The sequence below is a fragment of the Capsicum annuum genome, chromosome 5 (assembly GCF_002878395.1).
Source record: "Capsicum annuum cultivar UCD-10X-F1 chromosome 5, UCD10Xv1.1, whole genome shotgun sequence".
NCBI classification, from domain to species: Eukaryota; Viridiplantae; Streptophyta; class Magnoliopsida; order Solanales; family Solanaceae; genus Capsicum; species Capsicum annuum.
This window is the reverse complement of record NC_061115.1, coordinates 93,481,363-93,501,184: the sequence shown is the minus strand read 5'-3', so window position 1 is coordinate 93,501,184 and position 19,822 is coordinate 93,481,363. Positions and strand designations below refer to the sequence as shown.

The following is a 19,822-nucleotide window of genomic DNA, read 5'->3' as shown; positions in this document are numbered from 1 at the left end:
TAGCTCACTATTTCAATTCAATTGCCTTTTATTTTAGTTGTTGATATTATTGTTTAGGCTTGAGTGTTATTTTCTCTGGTTCGAGTTCAATGTTTGGCTTAATATTTATGTGATTACCAATATGTAGACCACGTTCTTTAGATATCCCAATCAAATTTTTTTGTTTCATGAAGTTGACTTATTGTGTGAATATAGCTAATGTTAATCTTGTAAAAGCTATTTTTTCTCTTAAAGACCATTGACATTATTTGCTAGGTTGTTGAATCTGTTGAGATTAACAAAAAAAAAGAAAAAGAAATTTAGTTTAAAGTTTTATTTTCTCTTCCCTTTTCAGTCGCTACAATTATACAGATTTTTGAGTGTAATGTCTTATGATTATCATGATCAAGGATTTGGTTTAAACAGGCAGCACATCTTATCAAATTTTGTGTAATTAATGTGTCATTGTGTGCTTGGATTATGTGAAAATTGTTGAAAGTGTTCATTTTCTACTTTATGTGCACTCCTTGTTTCAAAATGCTATCCTTTATGTCAAAGTAATCTACTTCTCTTTCTTTATTTTTGTAATTGATCTGGCTATGGATCTGCCTACCCACAAGATTGATAGCAGTGAATAGCAATTGAGCTACTAGTTTACTTATTGGAGTTAATTTACTCAAGAAAATTATTGATTTGCTTTTCAATTTTTATATTCGTTAAATAATTGAGTTGTGGCATGAGATAGTTATCTTTGTGATGTGTATTTTTTAGCATGTTTAATAAATTTTTCTTATTTTTTCATATTCGATAAATAATTGAGTTGTGACATGAGATTGTTATCTTTGTGATGTGTATTTTTCAGCATGTTTAATAAATTTATCTTTTTTTTTATATTAATAAATTTACTAATTTGCATTATCATTCTCTTTGCATGAACACTCCTCATGAGTCCACGGGACTGTAAAATTCTCCACATCTTCTTAAAAGGCCAAGGAGGCCCGAATCTTCGAGTCTATGCTTCAAATCAAGTTCAAATGGACTAGTATACACTAGTATACATAGGATATACAACAGAAACGAAGAAAAACGAGCAAGCATACAGGTGGAAGACAAATATGCGGCTGATATACAGTAATATGCGCAGATATACAGTCATACATGAGCCATATATACAAGAAATACAACAATATACTGTTGGTATACAGCTTGTATACAATTAGGAAAATGGACTTAAAGTCAAAAAAAAAAAAAAAAGAATAGGCTCAAAGGGCTGGTCAGATTTTAAAAGGGTAAATTATACAAATCTCATACTTAAGGGTCTATATTACCTAATATCTCTTACTTTTTTAAAATTTACATAAAATCTCATTTTTCAACTTTACTCTTGATACATATAAAGAAAATCCCACATCCTATTTTTATTCCACCATTAACTCATTTAAAATTTCCTTACCTAAAATATCTCCCTAATTATCAACAATTAAATCATCTTCCTTCCTGATTTTTTCTCTTCCATTAATGCTTAAATCATCTTCCTTCCTGATTTTTTCTCCTCCATTAATGCATGCAGTCTTTTTTCCTCTCCTAAAATCTCTCCCATTTTTTTTTAAAAAAATCTGTTGATACATATATAAATTTGTTTAGTTATTCATACATATTTATTTTTTTAATGGTGATTCATATGAATGATAAATATGATATCATTATATGGGTTATTATGATGATTCATACAATAGATACATTTGTATGATTTTAACGGGTGATATATATGATATTAATGGGTGATACATATTGTATTATGGTGATGCATATGGTAGATACAATTATTTATTTCAATTATGGGGTGATTCATATGATATTAATGGGTGATATATATGATATTATGATGATTAATATGGTAGATACAATTATTTATTTCAATTATTGGGTGATTTATATATATGGTATATACAATTATTTATTTCAATTATTGGGTGATTCATATGATATTAATGGGCGATATATATGGTATTATGATGCTTCATATGGTAGATACAATTATTTATTTTAATTATTTGGTGATTCATATGTTATTAATGAAAGGTAATGGTGTAGTCAGTGTAGGAAACAAAAATAATAATATTTTTTAAAAAAATACTAAAAGCAGAACTGAAACATAATTAAAATTAAATCTAGAAAAGGTAGACTAAAATTAAAGACGAAAAAAGATAAAAAAAAAAAGACATATCTTTCATAATGAAAGACAAAAAAAGAGAAACATAATTAAAACACCTAAATTAAATCTAGCAAAAAAGAAAAATTAGATATCTTCCTTAAATAAAAGAATACAATGAATAAAAGAGAATCTATTATTTTCTTAAATAAATATCTTGTTAGTTTCAAATGTATCAATTTTTTATATGTATCATCATATAATATATGTATCACCATTTCAAAAAATCGAGATAAAATGTAATTAACAAAATAGTCGAAATTTTATGTAATATCACTTAAAGATTTAGGGATTTATGTAAGTTACCCATTTTAAAATGGGTCAAGACGGGCCCAAATCTCACCCTTTCTTCCTTTATTTTTTTGTATTTATTCAATTATTATTTGTTTTTGGTTTAATTTAATTTATCTACAAGATTCCCCAAGAGTAAGTTTAAATTAAATTATTTCATCTTATTTGGTCATTCTATATTGTAAATTCGTGCTATTAGGCAAACTTAAACTCGTAGAATAACTTGGGAGATTTTTCATATCCCTTCATAGTTATTAAGTAGCATAAATTCACATTTAAGAAGTTGAGTTAATTATTTACCCTAAAATCTTAATCCTGATAAATTTATTAAAGTTAGAATTATTTTGAAACTTCGATGTTTAATTTATTACTTAGACTAAATTAAATGGCTTAGTATCATAAATTCTATTGTTTTTAAAAATAAATTCAAGATTTTTAATAAGATTTTTTCGAACAACTTAAGAACTTTTTCAAAATCAGCCAAATAAGTTCAATCCGTTGGGAATCATACTTTGTGGATCTTTGAAAGTGCCTAACATCTTCTTTCGAATTTATTTGAACCCTTACTTAGATTTTAGTTTTTTTTTAAAAGGTTTTCTTTCAAAATTACCCTTTTAAATGGTTTCTTAATTTTCCTAAAAATTAAGTGGCGACTCCAAATTATTTTTTCAAAATAAAATCACAATAAACATCTTTTCTTTTTTCGCTACAAAGTTATGGAACCTTTTTGACTAGTTTCGAAAACGAATCGTAACATGTCTTATTTTAACTACTTTCAATTGAGGCTGAAGACCTGCAGTTTGTAAACTCAAAACCACTATTTAGTTTTAGTCTATTATCTAGTTAACCAAAAAAACAAAAGCACTGGTATTCAGGCTTGATAGTTGTACTAAAAGCATATGTTTATTTCTTATCCTAAGAAAGCTACCTATTTATCACTTGATATTATTTTCAATTAGCTAGAAAACTACATCAAACAAGTTGTCACTTATTAATGGAGTAATTTATTACTAATACTACAATTACCAATCAAAATAGAGACAAAATTGATCATGAATTTGCATGTGCTGTTACTTTTGAAAGATAAATCTTTTCATGAAAAAAGTTAATTTTCTCTCAGCTCATTTTGGTTATTATAGTGTTTTAAAATAATTTATTTTTAATATATTAAAAAAAGGTAATTATTATTTTTAATTTTATTCTCAGTATTTCTTATTTATTCATAATTTTTTGATATTAATTAATCTGTATATTATGATAAAAGATTCATTGTAATTTTTGTTTTGTAAGTTAATGTAAAGTACTACAGTGTACAAGTACAAGTGAGAAGGGATTACTACTTAAATGCTTTCTACAAATATTCTAAAGTCTGGTTATTAGATCCAAAACGAGACAATATTGGCATGTGAAGCTTTGTAAGTATAATAATGGGGTATGTTCACAAGATAAAAGAGCCGCTTTTGTCTCGTTACAACAAGTTTCAAGATTCTTGAATTTGTCAGAAAATGATTGAAAGGATATTGTAATTTATCAAAAGGTTTTGTCTAGCTGATCGTATATCAGAATAAAATACTGTATGATAGTCTGACAAAAAAACATTAATTATTGACGACCAATTGCTAGTATAAGTTTTTGAGTGACAAATCAGGGTCATTTAAAGAGTTAAAAAATGGGGAAAGAAGAGATTGAAGAGAGCAGCCGTACAGTGGGGTCGTTGAAGAGATGCACTACTGGAGGAAGTGGAGGGTCAACAAGGTGGGTGGATGGCAGTGAAGTGGACACAGAATCACCAACGTGGTCACTTTTTGGTGATGAGGAAATTAGACAAGGTTATAGATCTGTTAGGAGAAGACTTGTCAAGAAGCCTAAAAGAGTTGATTCTTTTGATGTTGAAGCAATGGAAATCTCTGTTGCCCATGCGACTCACCATAAAAAGGTAATAATTCGACCTTCAAATTTTTCTGTCTGTATATTCATGTGAACAAATGAATTTCTTTCTTAGAGCAATGTGGGACCAACATCATCTAGGATTGGATAAGTGTATGCTTTCTGGGAAACGAAGTGAAGCTTCTATATGGATGAACGCAAGCTATGAACTATCTTGAGCTCAAGTGAGCAATATTGGCACGAAATTTAGGACAAGATCTCCGAGATTCGTTCTAAATTTTTTCAAATCCAAACAGCTAGCTGCTTCTATATGTTATTCTTATGCAGAAAACCTTTTACACCATACTGTGCAGACTATTTTCTTCATTTCTTGGCAATGTTATTGTGCCTGCATTTCATGCAATTTAAAATTTATCACCTTCTCTGATATTTCTCAAACTACAGAATTGTGTAGAAGTTCAGGTTGTCTTTGCAGCGAGGGAAAAAAAGAAGAAAGCTAAAGAAGTAAATGCGAAATATGTTTAAAGGTTCGAATACTGCTGTGAAATTGTAGATATTTGTTTTAGGGATGAAATATGAGTTCACATAAGATGTGAAGCTCACTCAGAGTTATATGCAACTATTGTGCGTTAATTTTTTTTTAAGAAAAGCTATTTAAAAGCTTATATGGAAAGAGCAAAAGTATTCAGAACATAAAATTTGGGAACAACTTTTAGTGGCCAAGAAAACTTTATTCCTCCATCTTTCGTCTTCCTTTTCGCCCAAGGCGATTCCTTATTTGACTTGATTATAACATCTGGCAGTTTCTGGAAGTAGTTTTTCTAGGTTTTGGTCCCTATATATGACAAGGATGTAGTAGAGCTAAGATCGAGCTTCGAGAAAAATTTATTTCCTTTTCTCTGTTGGTTCTGCAAAATGGTATTATGTGTAATGAGAAGGTTCTTACAGTAACAATATTAATCATAGGGATGCAAATGCTTGCTCTTCTATCAGCATGTACTTATTATTATTTTTGGAAAGAGTATCTACAAGGGATCTAGCTTCATTTCTTCCTTCACTAATTTATGTCTCCCCAAAAAATCAGGAGGCTTCTCTTTTGAGTACATTTGCTCTAGCATTTCAAACACTTGGTGTGGTATATGGTGACATGGGCACAAGCCCTTTATATGTTTTCTCAGACGTTTTCAGCAAGGTGCCCATCACATCAGAAGTTGATGTCTTAGGGGCACTGTCCATTGTGTTATACACGATTGCGCTCCTTCCACTAATGAAATATGTATTTATAGTGCTCAAGGCCAATGACAATGGAGAAGGTATCATTAATTCCTAAAAAGGTCTTCTGTTTATGACTTGTCATGTGCTTCTCTTCTGGGTAATGATGGTTTCTTTAATAGCTTTTGATTTTAATGGCAGGAGGAACATTTGCACTATACTCATTGATCTGCAGGTATGCAAATATCAACCTTCTTCCCAATCGACAGCCAGCTGATGAACACATTTCAAGTTTTAAGCTCAAGTTGCCTACTCCAGAACTGGAAAGGTCTTTAAACATAAAGGAGGTCTTGGAACGTAAATCTTCTCTTAAAACCCTTGTCTTGCTGTTTGTTCTGATGGGAACATCAATGATAATAGGTGATGGTATCTTGACCCCAGCAATATCAGGTATTGTATTTTTTTCTTTAAATTTTTGGTTGTCCTTGTAAGGTGCAGAAGCGACTTTGCTAAGGTCCTCAATAAGAAGAATCCATTTTCTTTCTTTTTTGATTAAGTTGCCAAAAACCAAGTTTGAGTGACCACTTTAATGACCAGTTTTGATCTTCTGTGTTTTCATTACAAATGCTGATCACTCTCTTTATTATGGTAGAGTGGAAGAATAGGCAAGAAGAAATGAAGTATCAGAGGTAGGATTAATTATGCCATCTGTTTAAGAAATATTACTGAGCAGTTGTAAAATTTAGGGGTAAAATGTATGTTTGACTTGGTGTTCTTGTGGGAACACAGTTACCATAATAACTTGATAACCTAGTTAATTTGGAAAGGGAATTTTCATTTAGCTCAAAGGTGAAGGAGATTGTCTACAAAAGACTGATTTTACTGTACTTTGTGGTTCACTCAATCACTTGCATAAGATGAACAATTTTGATTTGGATTCTCTAAACTTCTGTATATATATTGAAGTAGACTAGTGGATGATGTGAAAGATTGAGGTCCTCAATCCAAAAACAGTCAAAGAAAGGAACAACCTAGGGGTAGGTAATATAATTGTGAGAATTAATGGAGAAAAATATTATTGAATGGTGTGTTTACATAATTACATCGAAACCCTATTTATAGACACTTATAGGACAATCCTTTTCCAAGTAGGATTTTGTATATACTATTCCTATTTCTACTCATTCTAACACTCCCCTTTAAGCTGGTGCATACAAATCATATGTACCTAGCTTGTTACAAATGTAATTAATACGAGAACCGGTGAGGGACTTGGTGAAGATATGTACCTAGCTTGTTACAAATGTAATTAATACGAGAACCAGTGAGGGACTTGGTGAAGATATCTGCAAGTTGATCACTTAACTTTACAAATTTTGTAACAATATCTCGTGAGAGTATCTTTTCTCTGACAAAGTGACAATCAATCTCTATGTGTTTAGTCCTCTCATGAAACACTGGATTTGATGCGATATGAAAGGCTGCTTGATTATCACACACAAGTTCCATCTTACCGGTTTCTCCAAATTTTAATTCTCTTAGCAACTGTTTGATCCAAACTAGCTCACAAGTTGCTACAGCCATTGCTCGATATTCTGCTTCTGCACTAGATCGAGCAACCACTCTGTTTCTTAGTCTGCCAAGACACCAAATTACTTCCTATTCGGAGGTAGAACGTCTATCAGAGGGTGATCCTGCCCAATCAGCATCTGTGTATCCGATGATATGCTCGTGACCTCGATCCTTAAAGAGTAGTCCTTTACCTGAAACTGACTTTATATATCGCAGAATACAAACAACTGCATCCCAATGACTATCACAGGGGAAAGTCATAAACTGACTTACAACATTCATAGGAAAGGATATGTCAGGTCTAGTTATGGTGATATAATTCAACTTTCCAACCAACCGCCTATACCTTTCAGGATCATTGAGTGGCTCCTCCTGTCCTGGTAGAAGTTTGGCATTTGGATCTATAGGAGTGTCAATGGGTGTACATCTCATCATTCGTGTCTTCTCAAGAATGTCTAAGGAATACTTGCGTTGAGAAATAACAATACCTGATCTGGACTGAGCAACCTCAATACCTAGAAAATATTACAGTTTGCCGAGGTCTTTGGTCTGAAAATACTGAAAGAGATGTTGCTTCAATTTAGAGATACCATCTTCATCATTGCCGGTGATAACGATATCATCAACATAAACCACCAGATACAACAACAACAACAAACCCAGTGTATTCCCACCTAGTGGGGTCTGGGGGGGTAAGATGTACGCAGTCCATACCTCTACCTCTGATGAAGTAGAAAGACTGTTTCTGATAGACCCCCGGCTCAAGGCACGAGATACCACACAAACACATAGTGCAGCACAGAAGCAGATTACATAACATAAATACGGCACCCATAAGTAATATAAAGCAGAGGAAAGCAGGGGAAAGCACACAGATTCGTAATACAACATGGAACACGGAACACGGAATCATGACAAGAATAAAACCCCCACCAAGTAATTCCCTACACTAGCGACCCGAACTGGCCCTAATCCTCTGCCGTAATTCGCGTCCTCCAGACCTTCCTATCTAGGGTCATGTCCTCGGTGAGCTATAACTGTTCCATGTCCCGCCTAACCACCTCACCCCAGTTCTTCTTCGGCCTACCCCTACCCCGCTTAAAACCATCCAACGCTAGCCTCTCACACCTACGGACCGAGGCATCCATGCCCCTCCTCTTCACGTGTCCGAACCATCTCAATCGTGCTTCCCGCATCTTGCGCTCCACTGAAGTCACACCAACCTTCTCCCGGATAGTCTCATTCCGAACTCTATCCCCTCTAGTCAGTCCACACATCCAGCGCAACATCCGCATTTCTGCCACCTTCATTTTTTGGATGTGGGAGTTCTTAACTGGCCAACACTCCGCTCCATACAACAAGGCCGGACGGATTACCACCCTGTAGAATTTGCCTTTAAGCTTGGGCGGCACCTTCTTATCACACAGCACCCCCGACGCGAGTTTCCACTTCATCCATCCCGCCCCAATACGGTGCGAGACATCCTCGTCAATCTCACCGTTACTCTGGATCACGGACCCAAGATACTTGAACTTGTCCCTCTTACATACCTCCTGAGCTTCCAGCTTCACTACTACCTTATTCTCCCGCCTCACGTCATTAAACTTGCATCCACATACTCTGTCTTGCTTCTGCTCACCCTGAACCTTTTAGACTCAAGAGTTCGCCTCCACACCTCTAATTTGTCATTCACACCCCCTCGAGTCTCATCTATCAGAACTACATCGTCTGCAAAAAGCATACACCACGGCACCTCCCCTTGAATACGCTGCGTCAACACATCCATCACCAACGCAAACAAAAAGGGACTAAGAGTAGATCCCTGATGCAATCCTGTCAGGACAGTGAATGCTCCGAGTCTCTTCCCGCCGTCCTCACCTGGGTTTTCGCTCCATCATACATATCCTTAATTACTCTGATATATGCCAGCGGTACCCCACTCACCTCCAAGCATCTCCAAAGCACCTCACTGGGGACTTTGTCGTAAGCCTTCTCCAGGTCGATAAACACCATGTGCAGATCCTTCTTCCTCTCCCTATACTGCTCCACCAACCTCCGTACCAGGTGGATTGCCTCCGTCGTCGAGCGGCCGAGCATAAATCCGAACTGGTTCTCCGAAATAGACACTATCCGTCTCAGCCTCACCTCGACCACTCTCTCCCAGATCTTCATCGAGTGACTCAATAACTTAATCTCCCTATAGTTATCGCAACTCTGAATGTCCCCCTTATTCTTATAGAGAGGGATCATGGTACTCCACCTCCACGCCTCGGGCATCTTTGCCGTCCTGAAAATTTCATTAAACAATCCAGTCAACCACCTTACACCAGCCTCTCCAACGAACTTCCAAAACTCCACCGGTATCTCATCCGGCCCCGTTGCCCTACCCCTTCGCATCCTGCGGACAGCCTGTCTAACCTCTTCTACCTTAAAACGTCTACAATAGCTAAAATCCCGACACTCCTCTGAGTGCTCCAGTTCCCTTAACACAATAGCTCTATCCCCTTCGTCATTCAAGAGCCCATGAAAATACGACTGCCATCTCTTCTTGATGTGGCCGTCCTCCACCAACACTCTACCGTCCTCCCCCTTAATGCACCTCACCTGATCGAGGTCACGACCCTTCCTCTCCCTAGCCTTAGCGAGTCTAAACAACTTTTTCTCCCCTCCTTTCCCCTGTAACCCTGCATACAAGCTCTCAAAAGCGGCCGTCTTAGCAGCCGTGACTGCTGACTTCGCCTCCTTCCTCGCTAGCTTGTACTCTTTCCTGTACACCCGCTTCTCCTCTTCGTCCTTACTTTCCACCAACTTAGCATACGCCCCTTTCTTGGTCCCCACTTTCTTCTCCACCTCTGCATTCCACCACCAATCCCCCCGATGGTGCCCGGCTCGGCCCCTAGAAACACCCAACACCTCACTTGCATTCTCCCTGATGCACCTTGCCGCCCTGTCCCACATACTATCCACGTCCCCCCTACACTCCCACACCCCCATTCCCGCCAACCTCTCCCCTATCTCCCACGCATTCACTGGCGTCAGGTCGCCCCACTTAATTCTCGGTCTACCCTCCTTACTCTTCCTCTTTCTATTCTTCTTTATACCCAAATCCATAACCAAGAGCCTATGCTGGGTCGAAAGATTCTCACTCGGGATGACTTTACAGTCCTTACACAACGCCCTATCCCCTTAATCTGAGTCCTGGCTACCGCGCTTCGAAAGGTGATCAGGTGCTCGTCCTTCTTCGGGAAGCTCGAGTTCACCACCACCAGCCCAAAGGCCCTCGCAAACTCCAATAGGGTCGTCCCCTCTTCATTTCTCTCCCCAAAACCAAAACCACCATGCACATCCCCAAAGCCTCCCGGTAGCGCCCCGATGTGCCCGTTGAAATCCCCTGCTACAACAATCTTCTTCGAACTAGATAAATACACAAATTTGGTTGAGAATGTCGATAAAACACTGAGTGATCATCTCCATTACGAATCATGCCAAACTGCTGAATTACGAGGCTGAATTTTCCAAACCCAGCTCGAGGAGACTGTTTCAGACCGTAAAGTGACTTGCGCAATCGACATACTATAATCAAGCCCATATATTTACGTGTATCCTTTGGCAACAAGGCGAGCCTTAAGCCGATCAACGTAATCGTCTGGATCAACTTTGACTGCATAAACCCAATGGCAATCAATAGTAGATTTACCTGCAGGAAGGGAAACAAGCTCCCAAGAACTATTTGCATGTAAAGCAGACATCTCATCTATCATAGCCTGCTTCCATCCTGAATGAGAAAGTGTTTCACCTATAGTCTTAGGTATGGAAATAGATGACAAAGACGATACAAAAGCATAATGGGGTGATGATAAACGATGATAACTCAAGAAAGTATAGTGTGGGTTAGCATTACGAGTGGAACACATACCTTTTTGAGTGCAACTGATTGGATAGAAAAAGGCAAGTCCGCAGTAGGATCAGCGTCCGACGCATGACATGAATCATTTGGGACTAATGTTGGACGCGGACGACGATGATAAGTCAGAAGTAGTGGCACTGTAGCAAGAGACGTAGAAGTAACCGTTGATTCCTTTAAGGTTAGTTCGGGTAAGTGTGGAGATATGGGTAAGACCAAGGATGGTGCGGGTAAGACTGGAGATACGGGTAAAATCTCCGAGATATCAGGATGATTAGAAGATATATAGTAAGGTCGAGATTCAAAAAAAGTGACATCGGCGGACATAAAGTAACGACGAAGATTTGGTGAATAACAATGATACCCTTTTTGAACTTGAGAGTAACCAAGGAAGACATACTTGAGAGCACGAGGGGCTAATTTATTTTTTTCAGGGGCTAAGTTATGAACAAAGCATTTGCTCCCAGAGACACGAGGGGGGATAGAGTAGAGATGTGACTGTGGAAACAATATAGAATGGGGAACCTTATTCTGAAGGGAAGATGATGACATTCTATTAATTTGATAACAAAATGTGAGGACTGCATTGCCCCAAAATTGCAGCGAAACATGAGATTCAATGAGAAGAGTGCGAGCAGTCTCAAGAAGATGCCTATTTTTTCTTTCTGCTATACTATTCTGCTGAGGGGTGTACGAACTAGATGTCTGGTGAACAATTCCTTGATGAGTCGTAAACTCCTGAAACTGAGAGGATAAGTATTCTAAGGCATTGTCACTACGAAAAGTACGAATAAAAACACCAAATTGAGTTTGTAGGTTATCACAAAAACTTTTGAATATAGAAAATATGTCATAACGATCTTTCATTAAGAAAACCCAAGTACATCTTGAAAAATCATCAATGAAACTAACAAAATAACGAAAACCTAAAGGTGAACTGACTCTACTAGGACCCCAAACATCAGAATGTACTAATGAGAAAATAGACTCTGAACGACTCTCTATACTACGTGGGAAAGTAGCACGTGTGTGTTTCCCAAGTTGACATGACTCACAATCTAATGTGGATAAACTAGACAAACTAGACACCATCTTTTGTAGCTTAAATAGACTCGGATGTCCTAAACGTTTGTGAATTAGGTCTGGAGGGTCTGTAACGGAGCATGCTGTGAAGGAATTTGAAGATGTAAGATGGTAAAGGCCTTGTGATTCATGTCCTGCGCCAATCGTCTGTCCCATACTACGGTCCTGCATTAGAAAAGAGTCATCAAGAAAAGTTATGTTACAATTAAGGGCACGTTTCAAATGACTAACAGATGCAAGATTAAAAGGACAACCAGGGACATAAAGAACAGAGTCTAGAGTGACAGAAGATAAGGGTTTGGCTTGTCTAATTATTTTTGGTTTTGTTCGGATCCCATTGGCTAAAGTAATAGTAGGAAAAAATTGTGAATAAACAATATCAGACAAAAGTGATTCGTTACCAGAAATATGATCAGAAGCACCTGAGTCTACAACCCATGATCCAAGAGTACTAGACTGTGAAACACAAGCAAAAGAAATACCAGCAACAGAAACAACAGAAGCATCAGGCTGGGCAACTGAGGCTACTTGTGGAGATGTCTGCTTACTTTCTTTATACTGGAGGAACTCATCATATTCTGTTTGGGCAATATGAGCATTATTGGATGGTCGATTAGGCTGTGGAGATATCTGCTTACTTGCTTGATTCCGAAGGAACTCAATATATTCCTTTACAACAGCGGGATCATAACTGGGTGGTGTACCATGCAAACTATGACATATATCCTGAGTGTGTCCAACTTTATGACAATAACTACACTTAGATCGAGATTTTCCAGAACGACCTCCTTCTCGCCGGTTTTCCATAGGCTGATATGTTCGTTTTTCTATGGTTTGAGATGCAAGAATAGAAGAGTCAACAATGGGTGATGAAACTACTTTGTGACTGAGAGGCACGGCAAGACGAAGTAGACGAGAGAATAACTCATCAATTATAGGAACCGCAGGACTAGCTAAAATCTGATCACGTACAACATCATGGTCAGTAGAAAGTCCAGCAAATGTAAGAACTAAAAACATCTGTCTTTGCTCTTGTTGTTTTTCTACATTTGCAGTGACGGGCATCAAGATATCAAATTCTTCCATGACTGCTTGTACTTGTCCCAAGTAAGTAGACATATCGGATTCCTGTTTCTTCAAGTTGGTCATTCGAGCTATCACATCATAAAAACGAGATGTATCATTAGTGTATAAAGCACGAGCCTTTTCCCAAACTAAATAACACGTCTGGAATGGACGAAACAAGGGCATCAACTTGAAATCAATAGATCGTCCTAAGAGACTACATAGTTGAGCGTCAACTTTCTCCCATATCTCTTTAGCTTTCGCATCTTCCGCACTAGACTTTTCCTTTTCATCTACCACACTAGCCTTGTTTGTTAAATGATCCTGGACACCTTGACCTTTGCACCACAACTCAACTGAGGAAGCCCAGGCTAAATAATTTGAGCTTTCCATTAATGGTTCGGAAGTGATCATAGGATTTGAACTTCCGATACCGGTAGTTTTGGGGCCAAAAACATCATACCCAAAAGACAACTTGGAAATTTTAACTTGAAAGTACCAAGAAACAGTAGCTGAATCTCCGAATAAAAACTGTCAGAAAAAAAATATTTGAAGCCGCCGGACCCTAACTCCGGCGGCTGGATTCTTCAAAAAATTGTCGGAATTTGAAAATAAAGTAACTGGCTGGATCAGAAAAGAACGGCAACCCCAACAAAAAAGGAACCACTTAAATTCAACCGGAGAAGACATGCGCCGGCGCGTGATTGATCTCGCCGGATTTCCGTCAGGCGCGTGGGGGCTAATTTTCTGGTGGTTTGGGTTGGGTTTGCGTCGCTTGAGCTTTTCGATCCTCTTGGTGGTGTTGTATTTTTCACACAACCCACAAAATAAAATATTACACAAATCAGTCACCGGAATTGACGAGGTGACTAAGTTTTTTTTCTTTTCTGAATTTTTTCACCAATGTTCTGATACCATGTGAGAATTAATGGAAAAAAATATTATTGAATGGTGTGTTTACATAATTACATCGAGACCTTATTTATAGACACTATAGTACAATCTTTTTCCAAGTAGGATTTTGTATATACTATTCCTATTTCTACTTATATTCTAACAATAATAAAGGCCACGAAATCCTATCTTTCTTTGTGCAGAAGTCATCTAGAAGACAAGAACTATGGGTCTGTACTTATTTATAATTTGTTCTTTCTAGTTCCTCAAAGACTTGTTGTGTGGACCCGGATCCCCTAGAGTAGGATTCTGTCTATGTTTCTAGTTGTCTGGCACGACAATTACTTTTCTAATTTCACAGTGTTTTTGGTTACCAAACAAGTCTCTTAATGATCCTCATCTGTTGCAGTTATGTCTGCTGTAAGTGGGCTGCATGGTAGGATCCCGGGATTTGGCACAAGTGAGTATTCTTTGTAATTGCTGCTACCAGTTGCTTCTGAGAATTAAACCGGAAAAAAATTGTGCTATGTTGGAAGTGCCAAATTTGTTTCAAATAGCATGCCTCTTCTAGCTATTTGTTGTACGGTGCCGAAACTACGTAACAGTGAGTGATAAATTAAGGTTCTATTTCAATGTGGAACAAAAGGTCCAGTACACAAGACAGTAGACAGAGTTATGATACGTGGCTTGATTCAGGAGAGCTCAGGGTGGCAAAGAATTTTCCAGTGCTAAGGATCTGTAATGTTAATTCTGGATCCAAGACAACAATAGAAAGATTTCAGTCATTTCAAATGGCATGCCTCTTCTAGCTATTAATTGTAATGTGGTAAAACTAAGGTTCCATACAATATGGAAAATCACCACCTTTAATCTTAGAGGAAGGGAGAATTTTTCCAGTTCAGAATATATTTGGGATTACAGGTCTTCATTTTAATATGCTCCAGTGAAATACATTGAAGGGGAGCTTTGAATTAATTGGTAAAATTTCTGCCATGTGAGCTAGAGTTCACGGGTTCAAGTCGTGGAAACAGCTCTTGCAGAAATGCAAGGTAAAGGCTGCGTACAATAAACCCTTGTGGTTGGACCTTCCCCGAACCCCGCACATAGCGGTAGTTTTATCGCACCGGGCATTCCTTCAATGAAATACATTGAAGTTCTCTGTACAAATTCTTTGCATGAACATTTTAATGTTCAAAGATCACGACGAGATGTAGCATGGTAGTACTATTCATAATAATCTATTAATGTTGTTTGCAGATGCTCTTGTTATCACTTCAATTATCATCCTTGGCGCATTGTTCAGTATACAGCGATATGGGTCAAGCAAAGTGGGATTTACATTTGCTCCTGCCCTGGGTTTATGGTTCTTCAGTCTAGGGTCTATAGGAGTTTATAATCTGCTGAAGCATGATGTAACTGTCTTAAGGGCTTTAAATCCAGCTTATATATATCTGTTCTTCAAGAAGAACTCAATCAATGGATGGTCAGCTCTTGGTGGCTGTGTTTTATGCATCACAGGTATATGAAATTCTTTTCTCCTTTGGTATGGTCTAAAGTTCGTAAATTAGCTTAGTGCATGAAGATATCTCAGTTTTCACTTTATATGCACATATATGGAGCTGTCTTGTTTACTTCTCTTATTGTGTGTGTAATGGGAGGTATAATGATCGAGGCATTTGCTGTGTTTTAGTTCTGGCCTAAGAGCTCCTTGTCTTCTAAAAGGTGCAAGCATGCATTGGCTGATTCATAAGAACAAGGATTGGAACTATTTTCAAAGGCAATGAACATTCTTTTCTCTGGCTGCTCTAGAAAATGCTTCCATAGATAGTTGAAAGTTGATCTGATAGGTATTACTGCATTTATGATGCATGTATTAGATTGCGAAAACATTTAGTTCTAGAGAATGCATTTGTCTTTAAAGACAAATCATTAAGTACTTGAATGAAATGGGCCTGAATGGAGTGGAATGTGTAGAAAGATTCTAGTGCCGAGCGGAACTAGTTTGGGATTGAGGTGTGGTAGTAGTAACTGTTGTTGGTGAGTTGATATGTTATTAATGAATGGTTGCAGGAGCGGAAGCAATGTTTGCTGATTTAGGTCATTTCTCTGTGAAGTCTATACAGGTTCCTTTCTTTACTGTACCCCGACTTGAAGTTTCAAGTAACTCCCTTAGTTATGATGTCTGCAGCATTTGTTTCCGTTCTGATGTAAGTTGACTTTTGCAGATTGCTTTCACAAGCGTGGTGTTCCCTTGCCTTTTCTTGGCCTACTTTGGCCAAGCTGCTTATCTTATGAAATACCCAAATTCATCTGGGAGAATATTTTATGATTCTGTGCCAGGTACTATTGCTAAGAGGCTGTATTGTACATATTCTCTTTGCTGCTACATTTTTCTTGATATTCAAATGTTGGAATGGTGTTGATTATTAAGTACTTCTTTGACACTAGTAGTTTTTGTCAACAATAGGAGGTCTCTTTTGGCCAGTTTTTGGGATAGCAACTGTAGCTGCTATAATTGCCAGCCAGGCCATGATATCTGCTTCATTTTCGTGTGTTAAGCAAGCGATGGCTCTTGGATGCTTCCCAAGATTGAAGATTATTCACACCTCAAAGAGGCACATTGGTCAAATTTACATTCCTGTCATTAATTGGTTTTTGATGTTAATGTGCATGCTTGTGGTTGCTGCCTTCAAGAGCACGACTGACATAGCCAATGCCTATGGTTGGTACCTCACTTTAGCAACTTTGTGGATTTTCTTAAAACAAAAAACAAAATATTTTTCAGCATTTAGTTAAGGGAAAAGTCATAATTTCCCTCTGAACTTGTCGCCCCTTAATGGCTGACGTGGCAAAAAAGTAAAAAAAAATAAAAATTAAAGCGCATTTTATTTAAAAAGAGTATAAAAAATATTAAGTGGGGCCCACTTTAAAATTTCCAGCCATTAATTTTTTCCCCTTCTTCCTTCCCCCCCCATGTCTTCTTCTTCCTCACACTCCACCACCCCCATGTCTTCTCCTTTCTCAATTTTTTTTTACACTTCTATCCACCAAAAATCTTCAATCAAATAAATTCTTTATTTTTCTGACGAAAAAGTTCAACAATCAAAGTGGGATAAATTCTGTATTTCTAATTGCTTTTATCCTCAAAGTGAAACTCTTTGGTATTACAATTGTAATTTTTCAAAAGCAAATTTCAAATATTTGGGTCTAAAATTAAAAAAAAAAAAAAAAAGAGGGAAAGAGTTGAGGGGGAAAGAAAAATAGGGAGGGTGGGGGGGGGGGGGTAAATTTTTTATTTTTTTTAACTTATATATATATAACTTATAAAGTATTTTTTTTATTTTTTTTGTGTGTGCTTGCGTGCCAACACGTGGCGCTGACTTGGGGGCGAGTGTATTGAACTCTTCATTGTGAGAGTGGAATTACATTTTCGGGGTGGTATATAATTCAGGCGAACGTTGTTTAGGGGGTAAATAATTACCAATAAAGTTAAAGTGCTAAAGTGAGTTTTGGCGACAAGTTCGGGGGGGAAATTATGCCTTTTCCCTTTAGTTAATAATACTCCTATGGAACTCTCTTTTTGTACATTTTAGAAAGATTCATATATTCTGTATCTGGAACCTCCTTAAGCATTATATACCATTTTGCCCCTTATGTCATGCTCCGCTAGGAAGTGGCATGACATGTTGAAGACCACAAAATACTAAGGGCAGTTTTGGTATGTGTGAAGTTCTTTCTTTCTTTCTTGAATGCGTGTCTAGTCAAATAGTATCATACAAAATGAAACTGATAGGAGTACTTGCTTGAATCAGCACTGTTTAGTCCTCCATTTCAATCCCATTCGTTCTTCCACATTCATTTCTTCAAGCAGCTCCAGCTATACCATATATTACTAGGAATGTATTCAGAGCTAAGTCACAGAAGAAAAGAGAAATGGAAGAATGAAAAGAGAAAAGTCCTGGGGCTGCTTGCTCCTTGGCATTGGAATGTTATTTCATTTTTGTATGGAATTATAAATTTAAGTGACTGAGTATGAAAATAAGATTCAATCATTTCTAGATATCCCCACTTGAGCATATTCCATATAAAGTTATCCTTATCTATTGCAGGCATAGCTGAAGTTGGTGTCATGCTGGTTAGCACAACTTTGGTTACAGTCGTAATGCTTCTTATATGGCAAATAAATTTGTTTCTAGCTCTGTTGTTTCCACTTATATTTGGAACAATTGAGCTCATTTATATGTCTGCTGTTCTATCCAAGATCTTGGAGGGGGGTTGGCTTCCGCTTGTTTTTGCCTCTTGGTTCCTCTGTGTAATGTATATTTGGAACTATGGGAGTGTCTTAAAGTACCAGAGTGAGGTCAAGCAGAAGATTTCAATGGATTTCATGCATGAGCTTGGTTCTTCTCTTGGGACGGTAAGGGTACCAGGGATTGGTTTACTATACAATGAGCTGGTTCAAGGCATTCCCTCTATTTTTGCACAGTTTCTATTGGATCTTCCAGCTATTCATTCTGTGATAGTCTTTGTCTGCATCAAATATGTGCCAGTACCTGTTGTCCCTCGGGAAGAAAGGTTCTTGTTTCGAAGGGTTGGTCCGAAGGACTATCATATGTTCCGTTGTGTGGCTAGATATGGCTATAAAGATGTCAGAAAAGAGGATCATCATGCATTTGAGCAACTTTTGGTGGATAGCCTTGAGAAATTTCTAAGAAAGGAGGCCCTGGATCTTGCTTTGGAAAGCAACCTGAATCAACCAGACCTTGATAGCATTTCCGTGAAGTCAAGGGATGAGTCTGAAATACAAGATGGTGATGGCATGGAGGAGCTTAAGATTCCATTAATGCGTGATCAAAGATTGGAAATTACAGGGGCATCAACATCAGAAGCATCTTTGGCGTTGCCAGCTAGTGTTATGTCCATTGATGAAGATCCTAGTCTGGAATATGAGCTCTCTGCTCTCCGAGAAGCCACAGAATCTGGATTTACATACTTGCTTGGACATGGGGACGTGAGGGCGAAGAAACAGTCTTGGTTCATCAAGAAATTGAGTATAAATTACTTCTATGCATTCATGAGGAAGAATTGTAGAGGAGGTGCAGCAACAATGCATGTTCCTCACATGAACATCATCCAAGTAGGAATGACATACATGGTTTGATCTTAGTGCCACATAGCTACTTGATGGCCTTGTATAACTGATGCTTAAAAATTTCTTGATGCCAAAATTTTCAAGGCATAAAGAAAGCATGATGTTTCAAGTCATTTTCTTATTAGTTATTTGCTGTTCATGGATGTTCTGCCATCTTCCTGTTTATTTGACTTCTTGCTGTAAGTGATTCTCTCATCCTTTTTTGTCCTAAAAGCAAAAATGCAGACTATTCTCTATATGGAAAAGGGTCAAAATGGCCTGACCTGTCTCAACGGTCTAAATGTATCCTTCATCCACTTTTTTTTACTGAACATATCCCTCTGCACATCTTTCTGGCTCACGTTTGCCCTTATAATTTACAAACCTCCTATTTCTTAATTTTTATTATTTTTAAAATTTTTAATTAATATTTTGATATATTTTTTTTTTTTGTATTTTAAAAATATAGTTTGTCTTTTTATTTTTAAAGTGACAATTGAGGCTTTGTTAGAAAATACAGTAAAGGGCCAAATTTACTACTCAACTATTAAAAATGAGTTAGTTATACCCTCCTTTTGCAAATGAGATCAAA

At 37.4% G+C, this 19,822-nt stretch overlaps 1 protein-coding gene across 2 annotated transcripts; it reads left to right on the top strand.

Moving 5' to 3' along the window:
- The first annotated feature begins 3,355 nt into the window (after positions 1 to 3,355).
- On the top strand, positions 3,356 to 19,416 carry LOC107870768 (putative potassium transporter 12). 2 transcript variants are annotated; one of them, XM_016717408.2, is made up of 9 exons: positions 3,356 to 4,418; positions 5,454 to 5,682; positions 5,783 to 6,031; positions 14,509 to 14,559; positions 15,357 to 15,617; positions 16,170 to 16,222; positions 16,325 to 16,439; positions 16,567 to 16,821; positions 18,209 to 19,416. In XM_016717408.2, exons 1-9 carry the CDS (start codon positions 4,152 to 4,154, stop codon positions 19,258 to 19,260), a joined length of 2,532 nt encoding a protein of 843 aa, XP_016572894.1. In that variant the 5' UTR covers positions 3,356 to 4,151; the 3' UTR covers positions 19,261 to 19,416. The 2 variants fall into 2 exon arrangements, with proteins under 2 accessions (XP_016572894.1, XP_016572896.1); XM_016717410.2 differs by lacking the exon at positions 16,567 to 16,821 and having other exon boundaries at positions 3,774 to 4,418.
- Positions 19,417 to 19,822: the final 406 nt, after the last annotated feature.

What these genes read in the sequence shown, in the direction of transcription:
- LOC107870768 (XM_016717408.2), top strand. Translation starts at nt 4,152, where the DNA reads ATGGGGAAAGAAGAGATTGAAGAGAGCAGCCGTACAGTGGGGTCGTTG. An exon ending in ATTTTATGATTCTGTGCCAG is followed by an intron (nt 16,440 to 16,566) that starts GTACTATTGCTA and finishes TGTCAACAATAG; the next exon opens with GAGGTCTCTTTTGGCCAGTT. An exon ending in TGACATAGCCAATGCCTATG is followed by an intron (nt 16,822 to 18,208) that starts GTTGGTACCTCA and finishes TATCTATTGCAG; the next exon opens with GCATAGCTGAAGTTGGTGTC.